The sequence below is a fragment of the Balaenoptera borealis genome, assembly GCF_965194805.1.
Source record: "Balaenoptera borealis genome assembly, chromosome: 7".
NCBI lineage: Eukaryota > Metazoa > Chordata > Mammalia > Artiodactyla > Balaenopteridae > Balaenoptera > Balaenoptera borealis.
In genome coordinates this window covers 124,276,400-124,296,444 of record NC_138864.1, presented here as the reverse complement: position 1 = coordinate 124,296,444, position 20,045 = coordinate 124,276,400, and the positions used below count along the sequence as shown (strand labels likewise).

The window sequence follows — 20,045 nt, the reverse complement described above, 5'->3', positions numbered from 1 at the left end:
CAGCTAGAGAAAGCCCTAGCACAGAAACGAAGACCCAACACAGCCAAAATTAAATAAATAAATTTTAAAAAAATTGTTATATTAATTAATTAATTAATTTACTTATTTTATTTATTTTTATTTTTGGCTGTGTTGGGTCTTCGTTGCTGCGCGCAGGCTTTCTCTAGTTGCAGTGAGCGGCGGCTACTCTTCATTTGTGGTGCGCGGGCTTCTCATTGCAGTGGCTTCTCCTGTTGCGGAGCATGGGCTCTAGGCGCGCGGGCTTCAGTAGTTGTGGCTCGCGGGCTCCAGAGTGCAGGCTCAGTAGTTGTGGCGCGCAGGCTTAGTTGCTCCACGGCATGTGGGATCTTCCCAGACCAGGGCTCGAACCAGGCGGATTCTTAACCACTGCGCCACCAGGGAAGCCCCCTTATATTAATTTGTTAATTGCACAATGAAATGATAATATTTCAGATACAATGGATTAAATAAAACTCATTATTAAAGATAATTTTTTTTTGCTTTCTTAACATGGCTACTTGAAAATTTAAATTTACGCATGACTCACATGTGTAATTGGTGCTGAATTAGAGGAAATACTTTAATCGACGGGCAAGCAATCAGATGAAAGCAATGCTGGGTGCCTGTGTGACACACTCCTTGTGACCAGCTGTGGTCCAGGGTCTGCTCCAATCAGCTGGAACGGCAGACAAGTCTGGACCTGGCACCCCTCCCTGGGGCCTGCCAGGCTAAACCAACTTACCCCAAACTCTGCCCCGCCAGGTTCTCCCGTTCGCCCGCTCGGGTTCAGGGAGCATGACTGGGGAGCCACCGCTGCAGGTGCCATGAGGGACACTCCCTCCCTCCCCGAGTCCTCTCCGCAGCCCTGCAAAGGCCGGAGCCACTGTGAACACTTCCGAGGGGCCGGGGCTGGTCTAAAAGCTTTGCACGCGTTAACATTCTTCATTGTCACACCTACACAATGAGATGGGTGCTTGTTAACCTCATATTAGCAACAAGGAAGCCAAGACACAGAAAGGTTATGGAACTCGCCCAACAAGGAAGCCAAGACACAGAAAGGTGACACCACTACTAAGTGTTAGGAATGTAAATCTAGGCAGCCTGGTTCCAGAGCCGGATTGTACCCACTACCCTGTACAGACTGTGACAGAGAAGGAATGACACCAGGCTCCATTCTACCACATCGTCCAACCTAAAACAGTCTAGAAGAGTCTAGAAGCAATAACCAAGACGAGTGGGGCTTCAGAGGGACTGAGAGCCACCAAATCTTCACAGTGCTTCTTAGCAAAAGGCCTTCATCTAGGGCCTGTTTAATCAAAAACGTTCTCTGGGCTTCCCTGGTGGTGCAGTGGTTGGGAGTCTGCCTGCCGATGCGGAGGACACGGGTTCAAGCCCTGGTCTGGGAAGATCCCACATGCCGTGGAGCAACTGGGCCCGTGAGCCACAGCTACTGAGCCTGCGCGTCTGGAGCCTGTGCTCTGCAACAAGAGAGGCCGCGATGGTGAGAGGCCCGCGCATCGCGATGAAGAGTGGCCCCCGCTTGCCACAACTGGAGAAAGCCCTCGCACAGAAACGAAGACCCAACACAGCCAAAAATAAATAAATTAATTAATTAAAAAAAAACAAAACAAAAAAAAAAACGTTCTCTGGGCAGGGAAGTGCATCTGCCCCTCCCTGGAAGAGACCACACACACAGGAGGGGCCGGGAGCTCCCACCAGGAGCAGAGCAGGAGCCCCGAGTGGGGGCCAGCTCTCCCGGCCTCCCAGCCCTGCCGCACACACAGACCCACAGACACACACGGGGAGGCCACGACTGGGCTCGAATCCCACTCTACCAGCTTGGGCTCCAGGTTCGCAAGCCAACAAAGCATCAAATTAAAAGGCAAAAGAGAAAATGCTGTGGGCGGGTGCACCAACAGTGGCAAGGAGGGGTGCTGACAAACAAGAAAGAGAAAGAAAATACACACTATAAACAGGCATGAAAACAGCAAAGGCACATACATCCCTCTGGGACCATGTGCTGTGGGCTCACTCACCTCAGTGCCCAGGGCCCCGGGAGGGCCAGAGTGCCGCCAGAGAGACCAGGACCGCGGCTCCCCTCCAGCAAACAGCAATGTATGCCTGATCTATGTTTGCAGATTAAAACTGTCCTACACAGCGGCTTCCCTGGCGGTCCAGTGGTCAAGACGCTGCGCTTCCACTGTAGGGGGTGCAGGTTCGATCCCTGGTGGGGGAACTAAGATCCCACATACCGCACAGCCAAAAAAAAAACAAAAACAAAAACAAAACTATCTTACACTTATTAAGAAAAAGAGTAACAAACCACGAGGAAGATGAATAAAGGATATGAAGGGAATTCAACAAAATTCAACAACCAAAAACATTATGTTTCATGTTGACTCTCACTAGTAATCAGATACACACAAGATCAAACAACAACAAAACTCATTTCATCATTTCTCTTCACCTTTCAAGTGGACAGGTTGGGGGCAGGGAACAGGCAGTCTCTGCCCCAGGGAAACGGGAAGGGCCTTCCTGCAGGGCAGTGTGGCGCACAGAGAAAGTCCCCAAAAGGTCGTGCGTGCCCGACGGCCCCACTGTTTTCTTCCACTTGGGAATTTGTCCAAAGGAAATAATCAGACAAGTGTGCAAAGATCTAGGTACCAGGAGACTTGGATCAACTGCATGCAGCCTCTCAGCTCACCACGAGCACGCACTGGGTGCTCGCTCTGTGCCAGGCACCGCTGTCGGCACCTGCCGCGCCTCACCCCATCACACTGTCACTACCCCTCCTTCTCAGCTGAGGAAACTCAGGTACAGAGGCGATGACCAGCTCCTGGAGGGCTCCTGGGCAGCGCGTGTCATATGCTGCGCACAAGAAGGCAGCCTCAGAACCTCCCACTGAACGGAGTCTGGCCTCCCTGGACCAGAGACCCAAGACTGAGATGGTCCAAATGCTCGAGGGTGGGGTCACAGCGAGCTGTGCAGATGAAACCAGAACTGGGTTCTAGGAGAACAGGCCAGGGGGATTGGGGGCACCTTTATGACTTGTCCGAGTTCTCACAGCCAGTCGGCGGCAGAACAGGAATGAGAACCCAGGTATCCCAACTGCCCCACAGGGAGCTGCCAGACGGGTGCATTAATGCAGACGCCTTTTTTGAAACTGTGACTCTGGTTCCCTTCTCCCAGTGGAGTATTTCCCACAGAAGTCCCACTTTCGCTGTGAAACGCCAAGAGTATCATCAATCATGCAGCAGTAGATAGTAGCTATATATAGGAGAGGAAGCAGATGGGAAAGACACCCGTCAGACAGACAGACAACAGCAGGTACCTCGGGGAGACGTGGGGGGCACACACATTTCTTCGACTTCCTTTCCACAGTTGAATGTGTTATAACCAGCATGCATTATTTTTGTCATTTAAACATATATTTAGGGGCTTCCCTGGTGGCACAGTGGTTAAGAATCCACCTGCCAATGCAGGGGACACGGGTTCGAGCCCTGGTCCGGGAAGATCCCACATGCCGCGGAGCAACTAAGCCCATGCGCCACAGCTGCTGAGCCTGCGCTCTACAGCCCGTGCGCCACAACTACTGAAGCCCGCGCGCCACAACTACTGAAGTCCGCGCACCTAGAGCCCGTGCTCTGCAACAAGAGAAGCCACCGCAATGAGAAGCCCGCGCACCAGAACGAAGAGTAGCCCCCGCTCGCCGCAACTAGAGAAAGCCCACGTGCAGCAACGAAGACCCAACGTAGCCAAAAATTAATTAATTAATTATTTTAAAAATGAGTTATTTAAAAAAAATAAAATAAACATATACTTAAATTTTTTAAATGTTCAAATATCTTGGAGTGTTTCTTGATCAAGCATCTTTCTCCCACACACAACATCCATGCTGCTCATGGAAGGGAGAGCCCCCCTCCAAGAGCCACCATTCAGTTGGGGATTCAAGACACTCAGAAGAAAACTATGGCAGGAAAGAAGAGCTCTGGGTCACCCTTAAGTGATACTCTAAAAGCTTCCAGAAGTTCAACTCGAGGTCAAAACCTTGCCTGAGAGGCACCCAGAAGGGCTGGCTGGGTGTCCAGCCTGGCCCAGCAAAGCTCAGTCAGCCCATCCGTGTGAGGGGAAGAGCACCAGGCCTGGAGATGAAAAACCAGGCAGAGTCCCTGGCTGTGCCGCTCCTGCGTGGCCTTGGGAAGTGACTCCATCTCAGTCCTAGGAGATCTCATTTGCAAAATGGAGATGATACCTGCATACCGGAGAAGACTGCAAAGGATTGCAGAGGCCTCGAGACCATCTCCAGCAGGCAGCTGAGGAATGTAAACTGGTGGAACACTGCACAGCCCATGGTCCCCATCCTCAAAGCAGGAGATCCCGGTCACCTCCCCTTCCCGCTTCCGTAAGCCTACAGCTCAGCTCCATGTGCCAAAATTAGCTGCCCCTCACCCCTGGCCTGCGCGGTGGAAGTTGGCTAGGCCTCAGGAGGAATGCTCTCCGGTTCAACTAATCTCGAGTTACCTGCATATTAAAAAGAGAATGGGGGCAAGCCAAAGGGTCCTGAGTGGGTGTTCAGGCGATGCTGAGCGGGGACACAGGAGTTCTCAGGGCCCCCGGGTCTGCCTCCCCCAGGCTAGGGCCTCCTTCCCCCTCCACTCCTGAGGTTCTGAGGCCAGAGGCCCGCTGACAGCTGCTAGGAAGGGCTCACAGTCAAATGTACGGCGTGGGCACTAAAAGCTGATTAATCCACCTCTCCTGCCTGCTCTCCCTGCGGCCCCGCTCCCTCTGATCCAGCGGGCACTGCACAGAGAGTAAGTTCTCAAATGCAACCCGCTCTCAAATACGACCTGCCGGTTGGCTCCTGCTTTGACCCTCCCGTGACAGCCCATCTCCTGCAGGCTTAAGCGTCACCTCGTATGGTCTCCTGGAACAAGGTGAGGTGTAAATGAATTAATACAGGACAAAGCATTCAAAACTCCCGAACCGGGGTCCTCCTGCCTGTCCCCCCTGGACTCAGTGCTCCAGGCGCGCAGACCAGCCTGCTGTTCCTTGAACCCCGACCCTTGCCGCCTTTGCCAACCTGTTCCCTCTGCACGGAGCGTCTCTCAGACCCTGCGCCTGGCACACACATTCAGTTAAAGAAATAAGTGGTAGAGGAAAGTTAGGGTATGTGCCAGCCACAGGGTGTTTCGGAGCAAGGACCGTCTTATCTATACGGTGCCTTCCACCTGGCAGAGAGCTGGAGCGCAGTGAAGGAGGCCTGAATGGGGGGCGGGGAGGCTGCATCTCGAGGCTGCCCAAGTTCCTGCGGGCTTGGGGTCTTGACAAGGCTTCCCTAGTCTCTCATCTTCGTCCTGCTTTTCTTAAAACCCGGCCTTTATTCCTGCCACTCCCAATTCCCCCTCTGGCACCTCCTACAGGCTGACCCATTCACCTTCAGGGTCCAGAGGGCTGGCTCAGCCCCTTCCCTCCCCTCCCGCTCTCCACTGTGCTAGATGCAACTGGGCCACACAGTAGGAGCTAAATAAATGTATCTGGAACAAATGCGGCTTTCCCAGGCCACTGGCACCCACACCGATAGCCTCTTTTTCAGAATTCCTAGAGCTCTTTTGTGCAAAGTCCTAAATAACCAGTCCCCCACCAGGCACTCATTCCCCAAACCAGCTAATTACCAGAATGGGCCGGGGAAGTTACAAACGCAGATCCCTGGGCCCCCATCCCAAACCCACAGAATCAAATCCCTTGGAGGGAGCCTCAGAAATGCGTACTTGAGCAAGTCCCACAGGTGAGGATTACCAGCAGGTTGGGGAATGCCCACCCCGAGGAGCAGGCAGAAGGGAATCAGCTCAGGAGAGGGCTTCTCTGTCTCCGAAACGTACACAATTCTTCTCTCTGCCTCAGAGCGCTGTTGCTGGGATCTAGCCACAGCACACAGACAAAACAGGGGACAAACTCTAGCGCCCTGGGCAGGCCTGCAGGGAAGGATGTAGATGCTGAGGCTGCGCCCTCTGACCGCCCCGTCCACAGCTCCGGGCCCCCTTCTCTCTTTAGCCTAATTTCGAACCAGACAGGAAAACCCACACCTCTTTTCACCTGAGTCCTTTCAGAATGTTACCAAGCCCGGAGCCCACAGAGGCAGGCAGACCGTGCCTCTGTGAGTGAGGGCGGAACAGGCCAGCTGGGGCGCTGGCCCGTCCAAGGAATTTCACTGCTTAAAAACCCCTGGGGGAAAACCAAGGGCCACGGGAACAAGTCACCCAGTTGACAAAGCCGGGTTCCTGCCACAGCAGTAGCCTCCCGGGGCCACAGTCCGCTTCCAGGCCCTCCATGCGGGCCTCCCCTCGGGCAGACCTCCCCAGGTTCACATCTACTCAGGGACAAGCCTGCCTTTCCAGGCCACCTGCTGGGACCCCAAGGGCCGCTTCTCCCAACACCTCATCCTGGCTTCCGGCTCACTGGCCCAGCATCCCTGTGTTCCGCGTGCCCAGACTGTCCCCCATCTGGAGCAAGGCCTGGTTCCTTCGTGTCCTCTTTCTAGGACACAGCCAGGACACCCGAGCAAGCCCCGGGAGCGCCCCTCCCTGCAGGTCCCTCTCTTCTCTGAGTCTCGGTGTCCCCACCAGGGAGGTGAGAGTGGCTCAAAGGCTCCGCACGCAGTGGCCTGTCTATCCCTCCATCCCAGCTACTGGTGACATTCCGCGGTTCCTTAAGAACGAAGGGTGGACAGGTTTTCTCTTTCCTTGGCCTTTGGTGGGAAAAGGAACTCCCTCCCTCCAGATCCTGTCCTGAAACACAGGAAAGCTCAAAGTTCCTCTGCTTCTTCCTGCCCTGGCCGCGGGGTGAGAGGGGCTGAGAGAAGCAGAGAGAATACAGGAGGGCAAGGTGCCACCACGCTTCCTCAGTCCCAAACGCATCCTGACCGCATCTCCGCAGTCACCTTCAGGGCTCAAATGCACCCTTCACTAAAGTATTACTGAGTGAGGCTTCTTACACACTAGGAAAATGTCATCCCTTCCCCCTAAAAGGCTCATCCCTAGTAAACACAGGATCAGCCTCCCAGGCGATGAACGTGTTTATATAACAGTCTCGACCCAGGTCCGCTGGGCCCTGGCAGGGGCCTCGGTCAGGCTCAGAGAGCGAGCAGGGAAACGCCCGCCAGAGAAGCTGCTGCCCTCCCTCCACTGAGAAAGAAGGTGCCGACGCTGCTTTGCAGGACAGCGGCAATATGGTTTGGCAGATGGGGAGAGGAAGGATATACGGCAGAAATTGGAGAAGGAGTTTTCTGGGGTTTTTTTTTTTTTTTTTTTTTTTGATGCCTGCCTACAGCAGAAAAGCTGGGGCGACAGGAGCGGGAAAGCAAGGGTGCGGTGGGTAATAAAGATGGGTTCCAAGAGAGAGGCTGGGAAGAAAAAGGGGAGAAGGAAGAAAGAGGTGGGAGGCCTGGCCAAGAAAGAGCAGGGAAGTAGGGACCAGGAGAGCTGGGAATGGATGTGTGAGGAGCAGCTGGGCCCTGGTGACAATGAAACATTGGGTCCCAGGATCCGCAATGGTGATACCAAGCTTCCAGGCTAAGCAGACGGAATGTGGGGTACTTCCAAACCGCAATGGGGAAGTTGGTCACGGGGGAGGGATCTAAGAGGGGAAATTCCGCCTATCATGTTGAATTCAAGATGGGGGTGAAAACCCAAGTGTGTCCCAGGAACTCTGGCCTTCACATCACGGAAGATGCCGGGCCAGAGACCTCCTGAGCTCGGGGGGGCGGGGGTACTGTTAAGGAAGCGGGAGTCAGATGTGGAATCCAGCCCAGTCCTGCCTCTCCCTGCTCTGGACGCCATTCTTCACCCCTCCTGGGGCTGTCCCACCCCTTCCAAAAGGGGCTGTGAGGGGTGGGGGAGGCATCTTGGTGCTGATCAGGGACTTACTTCCTCCGGGGAAACAGGGAAGCTGCAGGGAATGGCATTTCTCACCCCCCCCACAACCCCTTCAGATCTAGGAGGAAATATTGGTCATCTCCTCTCTTTGGGGCCCCTGGCTCACACAAATGCCATCTCCTGGTCCCCAGCCACACCGATGATTCAGGCCATTTACTCAGATCCATGCTAATGAGTTTTTTTCTGTCACCTAATTAGTTCACAGTGAACTCAGCCTTGAGAGGAAAGAGATGCGATGAGAGAGAGCTGGGAAAAGGACAGAAAGAAGGCAGACGGGAATGCTACAAGAGCAGGACCCCAGCTCTAAATGGGGTCCCCTACCCCCAAAAGACCAACTATGCCTTCCTCAGCCATGGGGACCTCTGAAAGCAGAAACGGGGTGTTCAGGTGAAGGATCCCCCCCCCCCCAAGAGCCTCACACAATGAGAGAAAGATGGGAGTGCGGCCCTAACTGTGAGGCCCAAGTACTGGACAGGGCCCTGCCCACAACTCCAAGTCATCAGCGAAAGGCCTTGCACTCTGCCTGCATTTCCGAACCCACCACCTGCTGGTGGGCGTCCCCCTGCAAATAGAGCCGGAGGAGGAAGCAGATGGCCCAGGACCAGGCCCATCTGCCCCACATGCGTTCAAAGGTCACCACGCCGCTGGGGTGCCTGCCAGTGCTGCCCGTCCCCACCACACCCGGGGTCGTGGTACATCTGCCAGCGGCGTGCACCCACTTCCTCTGCCCCTCAGTAGCCGAGGTCCAGGGCCCGAGAGCCTAGAGAAAGGAGCGCTGGGCAGCTCAGTGGCCCGGCGTTCTAGTCCCCGACGCCTGGCGCTGTGTCCCTGGAGGTCGGTCAGCGCCCACCAGCCCCGAGCCCGCTTCTCGAGTGGCTCCCTGGAGAGCAGCGGCGGGTGTCCGGCGCGCGGGGGACCCAGCGAAGGCGCCACTGGCCCGGCCGGGGCTTCCCACGCGGCCCCGGCGCCCAAGCCCCGCGCCAGGCCTGGCCCGCGCCCGCCGGGCCGCGGCAGCGTGGAGGGTGTGCGTCGGAAGAGCGAGCCTCGGCGAGCGCCACCCTCCGGGGCCCGCGGGCGCTGGGCCCGGGAATGCTGCCATCCACTAACGGGAGGCTCCGATCCACCGCTCCACCGCGGGCAGGGCCGGGACAGCGGCTGAGACGCCTCTCCGGCAGCGGCCCCACCTCCCGGCCCGCCGAGGCCCTCCGCCGCGCCCACCCTCCCCGGCCATGCCTGACCAGACCTGGCCCCTGGACCCCGGAACCTCTGCGGCTCCGAGCGCACCCGTCCCCGGAGCGACACCACCCTCACGCCCTGGAGCATTAAGATCAGAAAACCTGTCCCCTGGCACGGGACCTGCCCGCAGCCCCAAAGTGTCCCCGGACGAGAAATGGCGAAGCCTGGCCGCCGGCTATGCAGCGCCAGCGATCAGCAAACCGCGTGGCCCCGACCTCAGGCGCGAGAGGACCCCCAACGGCGAGAGCGTGGCCGGAACGGGCCAGCAAAGCCCCCGGCCGGCGCCGGAGAGGCCACCGCGCCCCAGCTCCCGCAGCCCCCGGCTCAGCTCACCCTCGATGGAAATGACGTGCTCCCGGATCTGGTTCTGCAGCGCCAGGTCCTCGATGCGCTCGATCAGGTCGTAGATGGCGTAGATATTGGGATGCACGGACTCGAAGCGCTGGATCTCGGCCCGGATGGCCGCCGAGTTGGAGAGCGCGAACTGCTGGGGAGGCCCGCCGGCCAGCTGCTGCGAGGGGACGCCGCCGCCCCCGGCCCCCGGCCCTGCGCCGCCGAACTGACCGCCGCCCCCCGCGCCGCCGCCGCCGCCGCCGCCCCCCGGCGCCGCCAGGCTCGGCTGCTGCTGCGGGCTCTGCCCCCCGCCCGCCTGGAAGTTCATGGCTCCGGAGCCGCGGGGCCCGAGGCGGGCCCGGCCGGGTCCCTGGGCGGCGCGGCGGCGGCGGCGGGCGGGCGGGCTCGCGGGGCTGGCGGAGCCGGGACTACGGAGCCGGCGGCGCGGGGCTAGTGCATGGGGCCGGGGGCCGGGGGCCGAGGCCGGGAGGCGCCGCCGCGCACGCTGTGGCCACCGCTGCCGGGCGCTTCCCGGCGCCGCGATCCCGCTGCCTGGGAGCAGCCTCCAGCGGCAACAACAACGGGACCGGGAGCGCGCGGCCCGGGCCCTCCCCCCGCGTCATGCGCACGCACCGCCGCCCCCGCCGGCTCCGGCACACGCAGCCCGAGCCCCCCTCCCCGCCGCCCCCGCCCCCGCCCCTCCTGCGCGCGGGCCCCAGCGCCCCCGCCCCTCGCTCGCTTGCTCGCTGGCTCTGCAGCCTCCACCCCCGAGCCGCGCGCTCCAGCCCCAGCGGCCGGGCCCCTCCCACCCAGCTTCGGCCCTTCCGCCTCTTCTCCAGCCCCCACCTACACCCGCCGCGAGGGCCACTCGCTTCGAGAGGACAGCTGCCCTGCCCCCCTCCCGGCCCCGGCTGTCGCTTTCGCCTCCTTGCGCTGGTCTGGGTGGGGTGTCCGATCTCTGGGCAGTGCCCGCACAGTGCCCTGCGCCCGAGGGTACTGATGAACGCGGCTGATTGGCCGAGGAGGGTTGCCAGGCCAGGCCCAGTTGCGCCTCCCTTACATCGCCCTGCCTTCAGTGCGGCACAGGCTCCCCTGTCCCAGGGCCCTGAGGTCAACCCTAGAGACCACGCCGACCCAGGGTTCTCTCTCAGGCCCTGCCTGGACTCTCCATTGCCGACTGCAGCACATAGGCTGGAAATCTGGATTCCCGGATTCTATTTCCAGTTCTTCCTGAGGAGAGCTTCATCTGCGGGGCCCTTGGAAATGACACTTTAAACAACAACGTCCCCACTCTTATCTTCCAGCCTCTCCTAAAAGCCGCCCACTGCCGGACTGGGAGAGGACCAGTGAACACAGCTGGACCCCACTGAAAGGGGGAAGGAAGAAGAGAAAGGAATCAAATATTATGCCTTATTTCCCACTCACCCCATTCAAGACACTCACCGGAGTCCACATGACTGTCTCAATTTTCTTTGTCCTCTCTGCCTTGTCTATACTGTGTTCCTGTCCACTCATGGGGCCAGGGAGTTCCCTCAACGTCCTAGTTCCTCTGCATCCCCATTGCTAAAGCTGTTTGCAGTTCTGCTAGCCACCCCACCCCAACTTTCCTAAACCCCGTAAGAGGTGGCATTTGCAGAGCACTGGTCCCAGCCAATCAGCCTGCCAGGGCTACACCCCGCTGTCCTCTGGCACAGTCATCCTTTTTACATATCCTTCACTTCCCAGGCCAAGCTGGGTCTTTTCCCAGCAAAAAGTTGCCCACCATTCAGCTACCTACACAACTCTACCCCAGTACCAACCTAGTCACCATTCCTAAGTTTCTTGTACCTTCCAAAGAAGCTGGTGCGAGCTAATCAACACCGGGGGCCTCCCAAGCTCCTGAGGGATGTGGGTTCTACCTACCTGCTTGACCTTAAGAATGTCTTGCACCCTCCCTGGGCTTCATTTGCAAAATATAGTAGTTGAACAAATCACCTACCCTATGTTCTGTAAGTCTAAGAGCAATATCTAACATATCTTTTAGAAGCTTAATTAGAATTGACAGCAAGCAGTTGCACCAGGTACCTCCCAGTAGAGCTGCTGAGGGTAAAGAGTCCCTCAAAAATGTTGCCCCGGCAGCCAGAACATACCTGTTTTAGCACTGGTGGGCTACTTGTCTCCTTTATTAGTATATGAGCCACATGAGGGCAGGGATAGAGTCTGATTCACTGTACTCCCAGCATCTCACCCAGTGCCCAGCACATAGTATACATTTTTAAAATATTTCTAGAATAAATGAATAAGTGGGAAGGAAGGAACTGGAAATAAGTTAGCTCTGTATGTTATAAATCTAAACTGACTGTCCCAAGGCAACATTTGGAGTGCTTGCTCCCACAAGTAAGCATTTGCTATCAGAACACTAGGGTGCATTACTTTTAATCAAGACTGGTCTATACAATCTAGGCTGTAAGATCTCTGTGCCTCTCTGTGGCTATAGGAGCCCAGAGGAAGGAGGGAAAACCCATGGAAATTAACTGGCCCGGGCCAGGCTGAGGCTCAACGTTCCCTGTACAGCAATACTCTAAGGACCTAATTTCTGAGCCCAGATTTGGGTGGAGGAAGTGTTCTAATATCAAGTGAACAAATATCTACTGTGTGACAGATCCCCTACATAGTTTTCACACTTGTTTAATAAAACACCTAATTTTTTCCTTACAATTGTCTTATGAGGTATGTTTTAAGAACGAAGAAATTTAGATTCAAAGAGATTCAATAACGCACACAAGGTCATATAGTTGATAAGCACGGGATAAGGGATCAGCATTTGTGCCAGGTTCCAAAGTCCATGCTTCTTGCACAGTCTTACAGGGGCAAAGTGGAGAAGGGGACCAGGTAAATAAGGCAGCCCAAGCCGCGGTGGCCATTCCTTAAGATGGATATCCTCAGCCAGCCTGGTGGGGCAGCCCATGGATACTGGGCTCTGGGCTGAAGAGTCAATTTGGAGGGTCCAGGATGCCTTCCAGCGTCCACTCTGACGTAAGAGTAGGCCGGGGTAGGGACCACCTGAGCTCCCCAAAGGCTGCATCTCGAAACACCGGTGCTCTGACACGCTCCAGCTGACGTTGGTTTCTGGAGTGATACATGCCCTCGCTGCCCGAGGGGAAGGGGGAGGATGCTGCTGCCGCCCAAACCTCTGCGGGCTAGCACAAGCCCCAAACACGCCCCCACCAGCCCCTCAGCGATTTTCGGGCACTGAGACCAGGCAGCCGAGCCCCGCACGTGGGTCCGCAGGGCGGAGGGCGGGGACTGCTCACCGCGCCGGACTACAAGACCCACAATGCTCCGGGGTGCGGCGGCGGCGCAGCGGTAGCGGCAGTGGCAGCGGGGAAGGCGGGGGTGCCTTCAGGTGTCTGCGACCTCGCCACCTCCCGCCCGGAAGTACCCAAGGGTCCGCTATGGAGCCAGGCGGTGAGTCCCTGCGCCTTGACCGTACCCACCCCCCCGCCACCTCAGCTGGCCCCCGCTCGCCCCGCCCCGGGATCGCCCTCGCCCTCCCGCCACTCGGGGGTGGGTGTGGGGGGCGGGAAGATGGGAGGGGTGATAGAGGATCAGGGTGGGGAGGGCGAAGTCTCGGATTCCCGGCCGAGATCTGGGGTCCTGCAGCAGGCTGAGTTTGGAGAGGCTTCCAGAGGAGGCGCGGGGTCGGGCCGCCTCGGGGTGGGGTTTGAGGGCACCAGGAGGGGCCGAGTTGGGTGGGGGGGTGGCAACTCTCGGAGGTTCCAGTTTGCTAAAGGGCGCAGTTTGACGTTTGGCGTGGGGAAGCCTTGGGAAGCGGTCCCGTGCCGCGGGTCGGGGTTTGGGTAAATGGTAACCGGGCGGTGTGTGTGTATGTGTGTGTGGAGAGACCTTTTTCTTCCCCCTTGGAGAAACTTTAGCGACGAAAGAGTAGATAAGCTTTGGGTGAAGTAGACGAAGGAGTAGATGAACTTTGGGATGACCTAGACTGAAAGAATAGGTAAGCTTTGGGGTGAAGTTTGGTGGAGGTTGAATTTAGGGGAGAGTTGCTTAGAAGGTCAAGGCCCTGACCTCGGAATAGGGTTTGGGTGAATTGGGCAGCTGGTTGAAGACCTGATCTCAGGTTACAAAAAATTAGGACTTGGGATTTGGTGATGGGAAGGGGTACGTGGGGCAAGTTTGGGGTAACTGGGTGTCAGAGCGGTCCGTGTCCCACGGTGGGGCTCGGGTATGCGGGCAGAGGTATGAGGACTGTGGGAGAGTTGTGGTGGGGTGGAGTCAGGAGCCCCCCCGAAGTTCAGAGGGTTCTTGGCGGGTGAGCCAGCCCCTCATGGGTTCTTTGTGCCTCTCCAGCTCCGTAGCGCAGCGGGCAAGGCAGGTGCCATGGCCCTGATCGAAGGGGTGGGTGATGAGGTGACCATCCTTTTTGCGGTGCTTGCCTGCCTTCTGGTGCTGGCTCTCGCCTGGGTCTCGACACACACTGCCGAGGGTGCTGATCCACTGCCCCAGCCGTCAGGGACCCCAACACCGACACAGCCCAGCGAAGCCATGGCGGTCACCGACAGCATCAGGGGGGAGGCCCCAGGAGCTGAGACCCCCAGCCTGAGACACAGAGGTCAGGCTGCACAGCCAGAACCTGGCGTGGGGCTCCCAGCAACACCGCCACCTCCAGACTCCCCCCAGGAGCCCCTAGTACTTCGGCTGAAATTCCTCAACGATTCAGAGCAGGTGGCCAGGGCCTGGCCCCATGACACCATTGGCTCCCTGAAAAGGTAAGCCGAGAAGAGAGGACAGGAATAAAGTGCTAAAGAGTGGGGTGGGAATGATCACAGACCTAGAAGGGCCACTGAGGATATCAATATCTGAGACTTACCCCTCCGTTTATAGATGAGGGAACTGAGGCCCCCAAATCACACACCGTATTGTTCCCCTGAAGCAGGAGGGGCCACCTTGGAGGCCCTGACTTGGGTGGTAGGTGGAGGACAGAGGTGAGGGTGGGAGAGTTATTCCGGGCAAGGGGCCAGGATTGCCTCTGAGACCTGCTCTATTACCCAGGTCCCTCTCTCCTCAGGACCCAATTTCCTGGCCGGGAACAGCACGTGCGACTCATCTACCAAGGGCAACTGTTAGGAGACGACACCCAGACCCTGGGCAGCCTTCACCTCCCTCCCAACTGTGTTCTCCACTGCCACGTGTCCACTCGGGTGGCTCCCTCCCAGCCACCGTGCCCGCCGGGGTCAGAGCCAGGCCCCTCCGGGCTGGCAGTAGGCAGCCTGCTGCTGCTGCTGCTGCTGCTGCTCTGGTACTGCCAGATCCAGTACCGGCCCTTCTTTCCCCTGACCGCCACTCTGGGGCTGGCCGGCTTCACCCTGCTCCTCAGCCTCCTGGCCTTTGCCATGTACCGCCCGTAGTGCCCCCACGGGCTCTTGGCAGTGTTGCTGGCCCCTCCGGACCTTGCTCCCCACGACACGGTGGGAGCTGCTGTCTGCCCAGGCCTGCCTCTCCGACCTGCCTCTTCCCACTACCCTGGAGCCCAGCCCTGCGCCGCAGAGCACTCCAGGGGCCAGCGGAGGCCCCTCCTTGTGACCTCCACGGCTCTGGGCCGCCCCCCGGGGCAGCTGGCCCTCAGCACCCACTAACAGTCGGCTCCTCCGGGTCAGACAGCTGCTGTCGCTGCCTTGGCCCTGGGCAGAGCCGGGCCACGCCCCTGGGCCCTTCTTAGTGTTCTGCCTGAGAATCCAGCCACCTCTAGTCCCTGACAGCTCCTTGGGCTGATTTAGGGACTCAAAGACTGTAAGGGGCTGGAGAAGGGGAGCTGGGAGGGGTGGAGGGGGTTCTCTGGAACATGTGCAGATTAAATAACTGTGAAGTTTTCACCCTTGGTGTGTGTCTGCGTGTGCGGGCCCGGGGGCCGGGGAGCTCTTGCCCACTGGGAGAGAAGGCATGAAGGGCGCCGACCGGGCACTTCGCTCTGCCCAACCTGCCCAGCCCGGCCGCTGACTCCCGGACACCTTTTCATCCCAGCCTCAGCCGCTAGCCCTTTGGCCCCGCCCCGGCCCCGCCCCATCGCCGCGCGCGCAGCTTCCCGGAAGCAGGGGGCGGGGCGCGCGGCGACCTGGCGCGCGGGGACTGACGGGAGCCACGTCTTTGCTGGCCGAGGACTGTGCCGCGGTTGGCGTCTGGGCGGCGATCCGGGGGCTGCTGGGAAGATGGCGGACTCGGTGGCCCCCCGATGAGGAGGCCGCGGGGGGAGCTCGGCCCCCGGGCCCCGAGACCGACTGAGGGAGCGATCTGCGCGGGGCCTGGGGAGCCATGTAGGGGTGGTGCCTGCGGGGCGGGCCGCGGGAGGGCGGCGGGAGTTGTGTTGGCGACTGTGCCCACGGTCTCCTGGCATCCCCGGGCCGGGTGGGCGTTGGGGGGGGGGGCCCTGACACCGCCGACTCCGCGCCCTGGCAAAGCTGCGCCCTCGGGCTCCACGGGCGCCCTCCAAGGTGGGCCCTGCGTTCTCGTTTCACGGGCGAGGAGGCTTGGGCAGAGAGACGAAACCACTTGTCCAAGGTCACGCAGCTGGTAAGTGGGAGCACCCAGCATGGAAGCCAGGACCGTCCGGCTGCGGAGCCCGCGCTCCACCCTCCGTGCCGCCGCCGCCTCCTGCGGGAGGGGGAGGTGGTCGGGAGGGCGTATCGTCGCGGCGAGCTGGGCTCCAGGCTGGGCGCGACCACTAACCAGATTCGTGACCTCGGGCTTAACGTAACCCCCTCGCCTCTCGGGGCCTTGGTTTCTCCACCTGTGAAATCGAGGTAATGCCAGCCCTGCCTCCCTCCTCATAGGCCTGTAAGGAGGACGAGAGGCGATAATGCATGTGGAATTGCTTTGTAAATATCCCTACGCTGAGCACACTGAAGGATTACGATTGCTGTTTCAAAGGATGGAAGAAGGCAGAGAGGGGCGGGTTGGGAAGAGGAGCAGAGCAGTCAGTCACAAAGAAGGGTGAACACGAGTCAGGGTTGCTCTGACCCCAGGCTCCACCGGATGGGGAGCGAGGTGAGGAGTAGATAGCTGGTCTTTCTCACCATTGGAGAATACCTCACCCCCTTTTCTGGGCCACCCCTCAGGGTCTCCATCACCCAACTCCATGCTTCGAGTCCTGCTCTCTGCCCAGGCCTCCAGTGCTCGGCTGTCTGGCCTGCTGCTGCTCTCACCAGTACAGCCCTACTGTCTGGGGCCCAGCAAATGGGGAGACCGGCCTCCTGGAGGAGCCCCCCATGCAGGCCCTGTGCAGGGGTTGCAGCGGCTTCTGGAACAGGCGAGGAGCCCTGGGGAGCTGCTGCGCTGGCTGGGCCAGAACCCCACCAAGGTGCGCGCCCACCACTACCCTGTGGCACTCCGTCGCCTGGGCCAGCTCTTGGGGTCTCAGCCACGACCCCCTCCTGTGGAGCAGGCCACACTGCAGGACTTGAGTCAGCTCATCATCCGAAACTGCCCCTCCTTTGACATTCACACCATCCACGTGTGTCTGCACCTTGCAGTCTTACTTGGTGAGGACGGTGTCTGGGGGGTGGGTGGGCGTTAACGGAAGAATAGAGAAACAGCAGAAGACCCGAGATCGCTGACAGAACCCACCTCTCGGGCTTGCCAGGAACGGCACATACGCCGCCACACTTGCTGCTGCATCCATGGCAGACATCACGAGTCAAGCAGCAGGTGTTGCAGCTTAGCTAGGGTGCCACCCCAGGTCCCTTCTAATACAGCGCTCTAGGAAGCACCTGCAATTTGTTACCACTGGCAAGAGATGAGAACTCACTTGCCGCCTTTGTATAAGGCCTTCCCCACAGACTGTTCTGATACCTTAGTTCACGTGGTATCTCACATTTCCCTAGTGTTTCCACGTGCTCTGTAGCAAACCTTCCAGCCCAGAAGACAGATGAGAAGGATTGGGAATTCATTAACTGAACTCCAGGACTGGAGCAGAGCAGAGCAGAGCAACTCGCTGTTGCTAGGACTGCCTCCTCTGACCCTCTCCTTCTCAGGCTTCCCATCAGATGGGCCCCTGGTGTGTGCCCTGGAGCAGGAGCAAAGGTTCCGCCTCCCTCCGAAGCCGCCTCGCCCTCTGCAGCCTGTCCTTCGTGGCGGGCTAAGGTTGGAAGCTGCTCTGAGCTGCCCCCGTGTCCAGCGGCATCCGCAGCAGCACCTGATCCGCAGCCTGGCAGGTGCTGGAGGGGGTTAAGGTTCGCGGGGGGAGGGGAGCTGAGGCGGAGGCAGGTGGAGTCTGGTGGAGTCTAGTTGAGGGCTGGCCTGAGGGTCCGGCGTGACGGGCTGTTCTTCGCAGAGGCCAGGCCGGAGGATCTGACGCCCCACGTGATGGTGCTCCTGGCCCAGCACTTGGCCCGCCACCGGTTGCGGGAGCCCCAGCTTCTGGAAGCCATTGCCCACTTCCTGGTGGCGCAGGAAGCCCAGCTCAACAGCAAGGTGGGATTACCTCCCACCTTCCCACGCTCCTCTCCTACTCATCCCATCCTCAGACACCCTGGCGGGCCTAACCCCCATCCAGCTTGATTGGCTGCTTCTGTCTGCAGCAGACAACCCAGTTAGGCTCTCTGCTCTCTCCCGTGGGGTTCCACCTTTGCTCACACCCTCGCTGGCTTGTCCAGCTCCCCAGCGTGTATGCCTGGTTGTCTGCACTTCTCCACTCTTAGCCCCTGTCTTAGCTTGGTTGATCCCACTCTGCTAAGTCTTCAGGGACGGAACCCACAGCCACGTCTCCTCTGCTTGTTTGAAGACTAATCACGTGGAGCTCAAGCAGTGCTTACGCAGTTGCGCTGCTGGTGTGTATGTAGAGGGACTGTTTTGCCTTTATGGTGATGCTGTAAGCTTGCAGGCCAAGCCTCCCTGAGGTTCAGCTTGGAAAGAGTACTGGAGAGCCATTTCACGCTGGGTGATGGGCTGCTCTTGCCCCACAGGTGGTACAGAAGCTGGTCCTGCCCTTTGGGCGACTGAACTACCTGCCTCTGGAACAGCAGTTTATGCCCTGCCTTGAGAGGATCCTGGCTCGGGAAGCAGGGGTGGCCCCCCTGGCAACTGTCAACATCTTGATGTCACTGTGCCAGCTGCGGTGCCTGCCCTTCCGAGCCCTGCACTTTGTTTTTTCCCCAGGTTTCATCAGCCACATCAGTGGTGCGCAGACTGGAGGGCTGGCTGGGTCCCGGGGAGCCAGTGGGCAGGGGAAGCAGGGTGGGGGTCTGCAACCCCGTCAGCCTTGTCCTGCTTTCCTGCAGGCACCCCTCACGCCCTGATTGTGCGGCGCTACCTCTCCCTGCTAGACACGGCCGTGGAGCTGGAGCTCCCAGGATATCGGGGTCCCCGCCTTCCCCGAAGGCAACAAGTGCCCATCTTCCCCCAGCCACTCATCACCGACCGTGCCCGTTGCAAGTACAGGTGGATGGGGCAGCTTTGGGGAGGGGAGGGGAGCGGCCCGCAAGCAGCACGGGGTAGGCAAAGCTGGGGGACCGTGTACTGTGTGTGCTGCTGCGCCCTAGGCAGTCGGAAAGCGGAGCAGCAGAGGCATTTCCCTGGGGCGTGGAACTCGGCGGGAGGGAGCTAGAACGAGTGTCTTGGGGGCCTTCCTGATGCCGGTGTTCCTCTCCCCCTCAGTCACAAGGATATAGTAGCCGAGGGGCTGCGCCAGCTGCTGGGGGAGGAGAAGTATCGGCAGGACCTGACCGTGCCTCCAGGCTACTGCACAGGTGAGCTCCGGGTGGGCCAGTGGCTCGCCAGGCTCGCCAGGACACGGAGCCTCCGCTGAAGGCCAGCGGCTCTTTCTCTCCATGCCCTGCAGACTTCCTGCTCTGTGTCAGCAGCTCTGGTGCTGTGCTCCCCGTGAGAACCCAGGACCCCTTCCTACCGTATCCTCCCCGGTCCTGTCCCTACACAACCCGCGACCCTGCCCAAAGGTAAGGGAAGAGGGTGGGAGAGCCTCGCCTGCCTTCGTAGATGGCGACTCTGAGCCAGTCACTTACTTCTCCTCCAGGGTGGTACTGATGCTGCGGGAACGCTGGCATTTCTGCCGGGATGGCAGAGTGCTGCTGGGCTCACGGGCCCTGCGGGAGCGGCATCTGGGCCTGATGGGCTACCAGCTCCTGCCGGTGAGAGCCCTCCCCACGCCCACACACTCAGCTAGTACCCCTCCCCCGGCCGGCCAGGCCCTGGGGTAACCTGCTACCCTCTCCCCCTGCAGCTACCCTTCGAGGAACTGGAGTCACAGAGAGGCCTGCCCCAGCTCAAGAGCTACCTGAGGCAGAAGCTCCAGGCCCTGGGCCTCCGCTGGGGGCCTGAAGGGGGGTGAGGGCGTGCACACGGGTTCAGGATGGCACCCCCCCCATTGGGGGGTGGACAGTTTGCACTTTGGCTCCTTCTGCTTTGATTTGTCATTAAAGTCCCTTTCCTTCCCCGTTGCACATCTCGTTTCTGGGACAGAGTGGGCTGGATTCCGCCACCTCTCTTCCATTCATACCTGGCACGCGCACACACACACACACACACACACACACACAC

The 20,045-nt window shown here is 59.2% G+C and overlaps 3 protein-coding genes across 13 annotated transcripts in view; 2 read left to right on the top strand and 1 right to left on the bottom strand.

Annotated features, from left to right (window-relative positions):
- AGAP3 (ArfGAP with GTPase domain, ankyrin repeat and PH domain 3) overlaps window positions 1-10,062 on the bottom strand; it is a 59,243-nt gene extending 49,181 nt beyond the window's left edge. For all 5 annotated transcript variants that reach the window (XM_082399112.1, XM_082399113.1, XM_082399114.1 and 2 more), the window contains exon 1: window positions 9,501-10,062. In XM_082399112.1, coding sequence (XP_082255238.1) covers window positions 9,501-9,828 — 328 coding nt within the window. In that variant the 5' untranslated portion in view covers window positions 9,829-10,062. The remainder of the gene's footprint in view (window positions 1-9,500) is intronic.
- Window positions 10,063-12,809: 2,747 nt separating this feature from the next.
- Window positions 12,810-15,364, top strand: TMUB1 (transmembrane and ubiquitin like domain containing 1). Of its 3 annotated transcripts, XM_082399131.1 has the most exons (4): window positions 12,849-12,947; window positions 13,406-13,494; window positions 13,848-14,266; window positions 14,566-15,333. In XM_082399131.1, the coding sequence occupies exons 3-4, from the start codon at window positions 13,878-13,880 to the stop codon at window positions 14,903-14,905; spliced, it is 729 nt and encodes a 242-aa protein (XP_082255257.1). In that variant the 5' UTR covers window positions 12,849-12,947; window positions 13,406-13,494; window positions 13,848-13,877; the 3' UTR covers window positions 14,906-15,333. The 3 variants fall into 3 exon arrangements, with proteins under 3 accessions (XP_082255258.1, XP_082255257.1, XP_082255256.1); XM_082399132.1 differs by lacking the exon at window positions 13,406-13,494 and having other exon boundaries at window positions 12,810-12,947; window positions 14,566-15,364; XM_082399130.1 differs by lacking the exon at window positions 12,849-12,947 and having other exon boundaries at window positions 13,241-13,494.
- A 241-nt stretch (window positions 15,365-15,605) lies between these two features.
- Window positions 15,606-19,945, top strand: FASTK (Fas activated serine/threonine kinase). 5 transcript variants are annotated; one of them, XM_082399122.1, is made up of 10 exons: window positions 15,606-15,814; window positions 16,550-17,032; window positions 17,525-17,704; window positions 17,824-17,963; window positions 18,455-18,668; window positions 18,770-18,929; window positions 19,146-19,237; window positions 19,330-19,444; window positions 19,522-19,636; window positions 19,729-19,945. In XM_082399122.1, exons 1-10 carry the CDS (start codon window positions 15,727-15,729, stop codon window positions 19,834-19,836), a joined length of 1,695 nt encoding a protein of 564 aa, XP_082255248.1. In that variant the 5' UTR covers window positions 15,606-15,726; the 3' UTR covers window positions 19,837-19,945. The 5 variants fall into 5 exon arrangements, with proteins under 5 accessions (XP_082255248.1, XP_082255245.1, XP_082255247.1 ...); XM_082399119.1 differs by having other exon boundaries at window positions 15,607-15,808; window positions 16,610-17,032; window positions 18,770-18,923; XM_082399118.1 differs by having other exon boundaries at window positions 15,608-15,808; window positions 16,610-17,032.
- Window positions 19,946-20,045: the final 100 nt, after the last annotated feature.

Excerpts from the sequence above, each read along its gene's own strand:
- TMUB1 (XM_082399132.1), top strand. The coding sequence starts at position 13,878 with ATGGCCCTGATCGAAGGGGTGGGTGATGAGGTGACCATCCTTTTTGCG. Across the intron at positions 14,267-14,565 it reads ACCATTGGCTCCCTGAAAAG|GACCCAATTTCCTGGCCGGG; the intron begins GTAAGCCGAGAA and ends CTCTCTCCTCAG.
- FASTK (XM_082399122.1), top strand. The coding sequence starts at position 15,727 with ATGAGGAGGCCGCGGGGGGAGCTCGGCCCCCGGGCCCCGAGACCGACT. Across the intron at positions 17,705-17,823 it reads CCTGATCCGCAGCCTGGCAG|AGGCCAGGCCGGAGGATCTG; the intron begins GTGCTGGAGGGG and ends TGTTCTTCGCAG. Across the intron at positions 19,637-19,728 it reads TGGGCTACCAGCTCCTGCCG|CTACCCTTCGAGGAACTGGA; the intron begins GTGAGAGCCCTC and ends CTCCCCCTGCAG.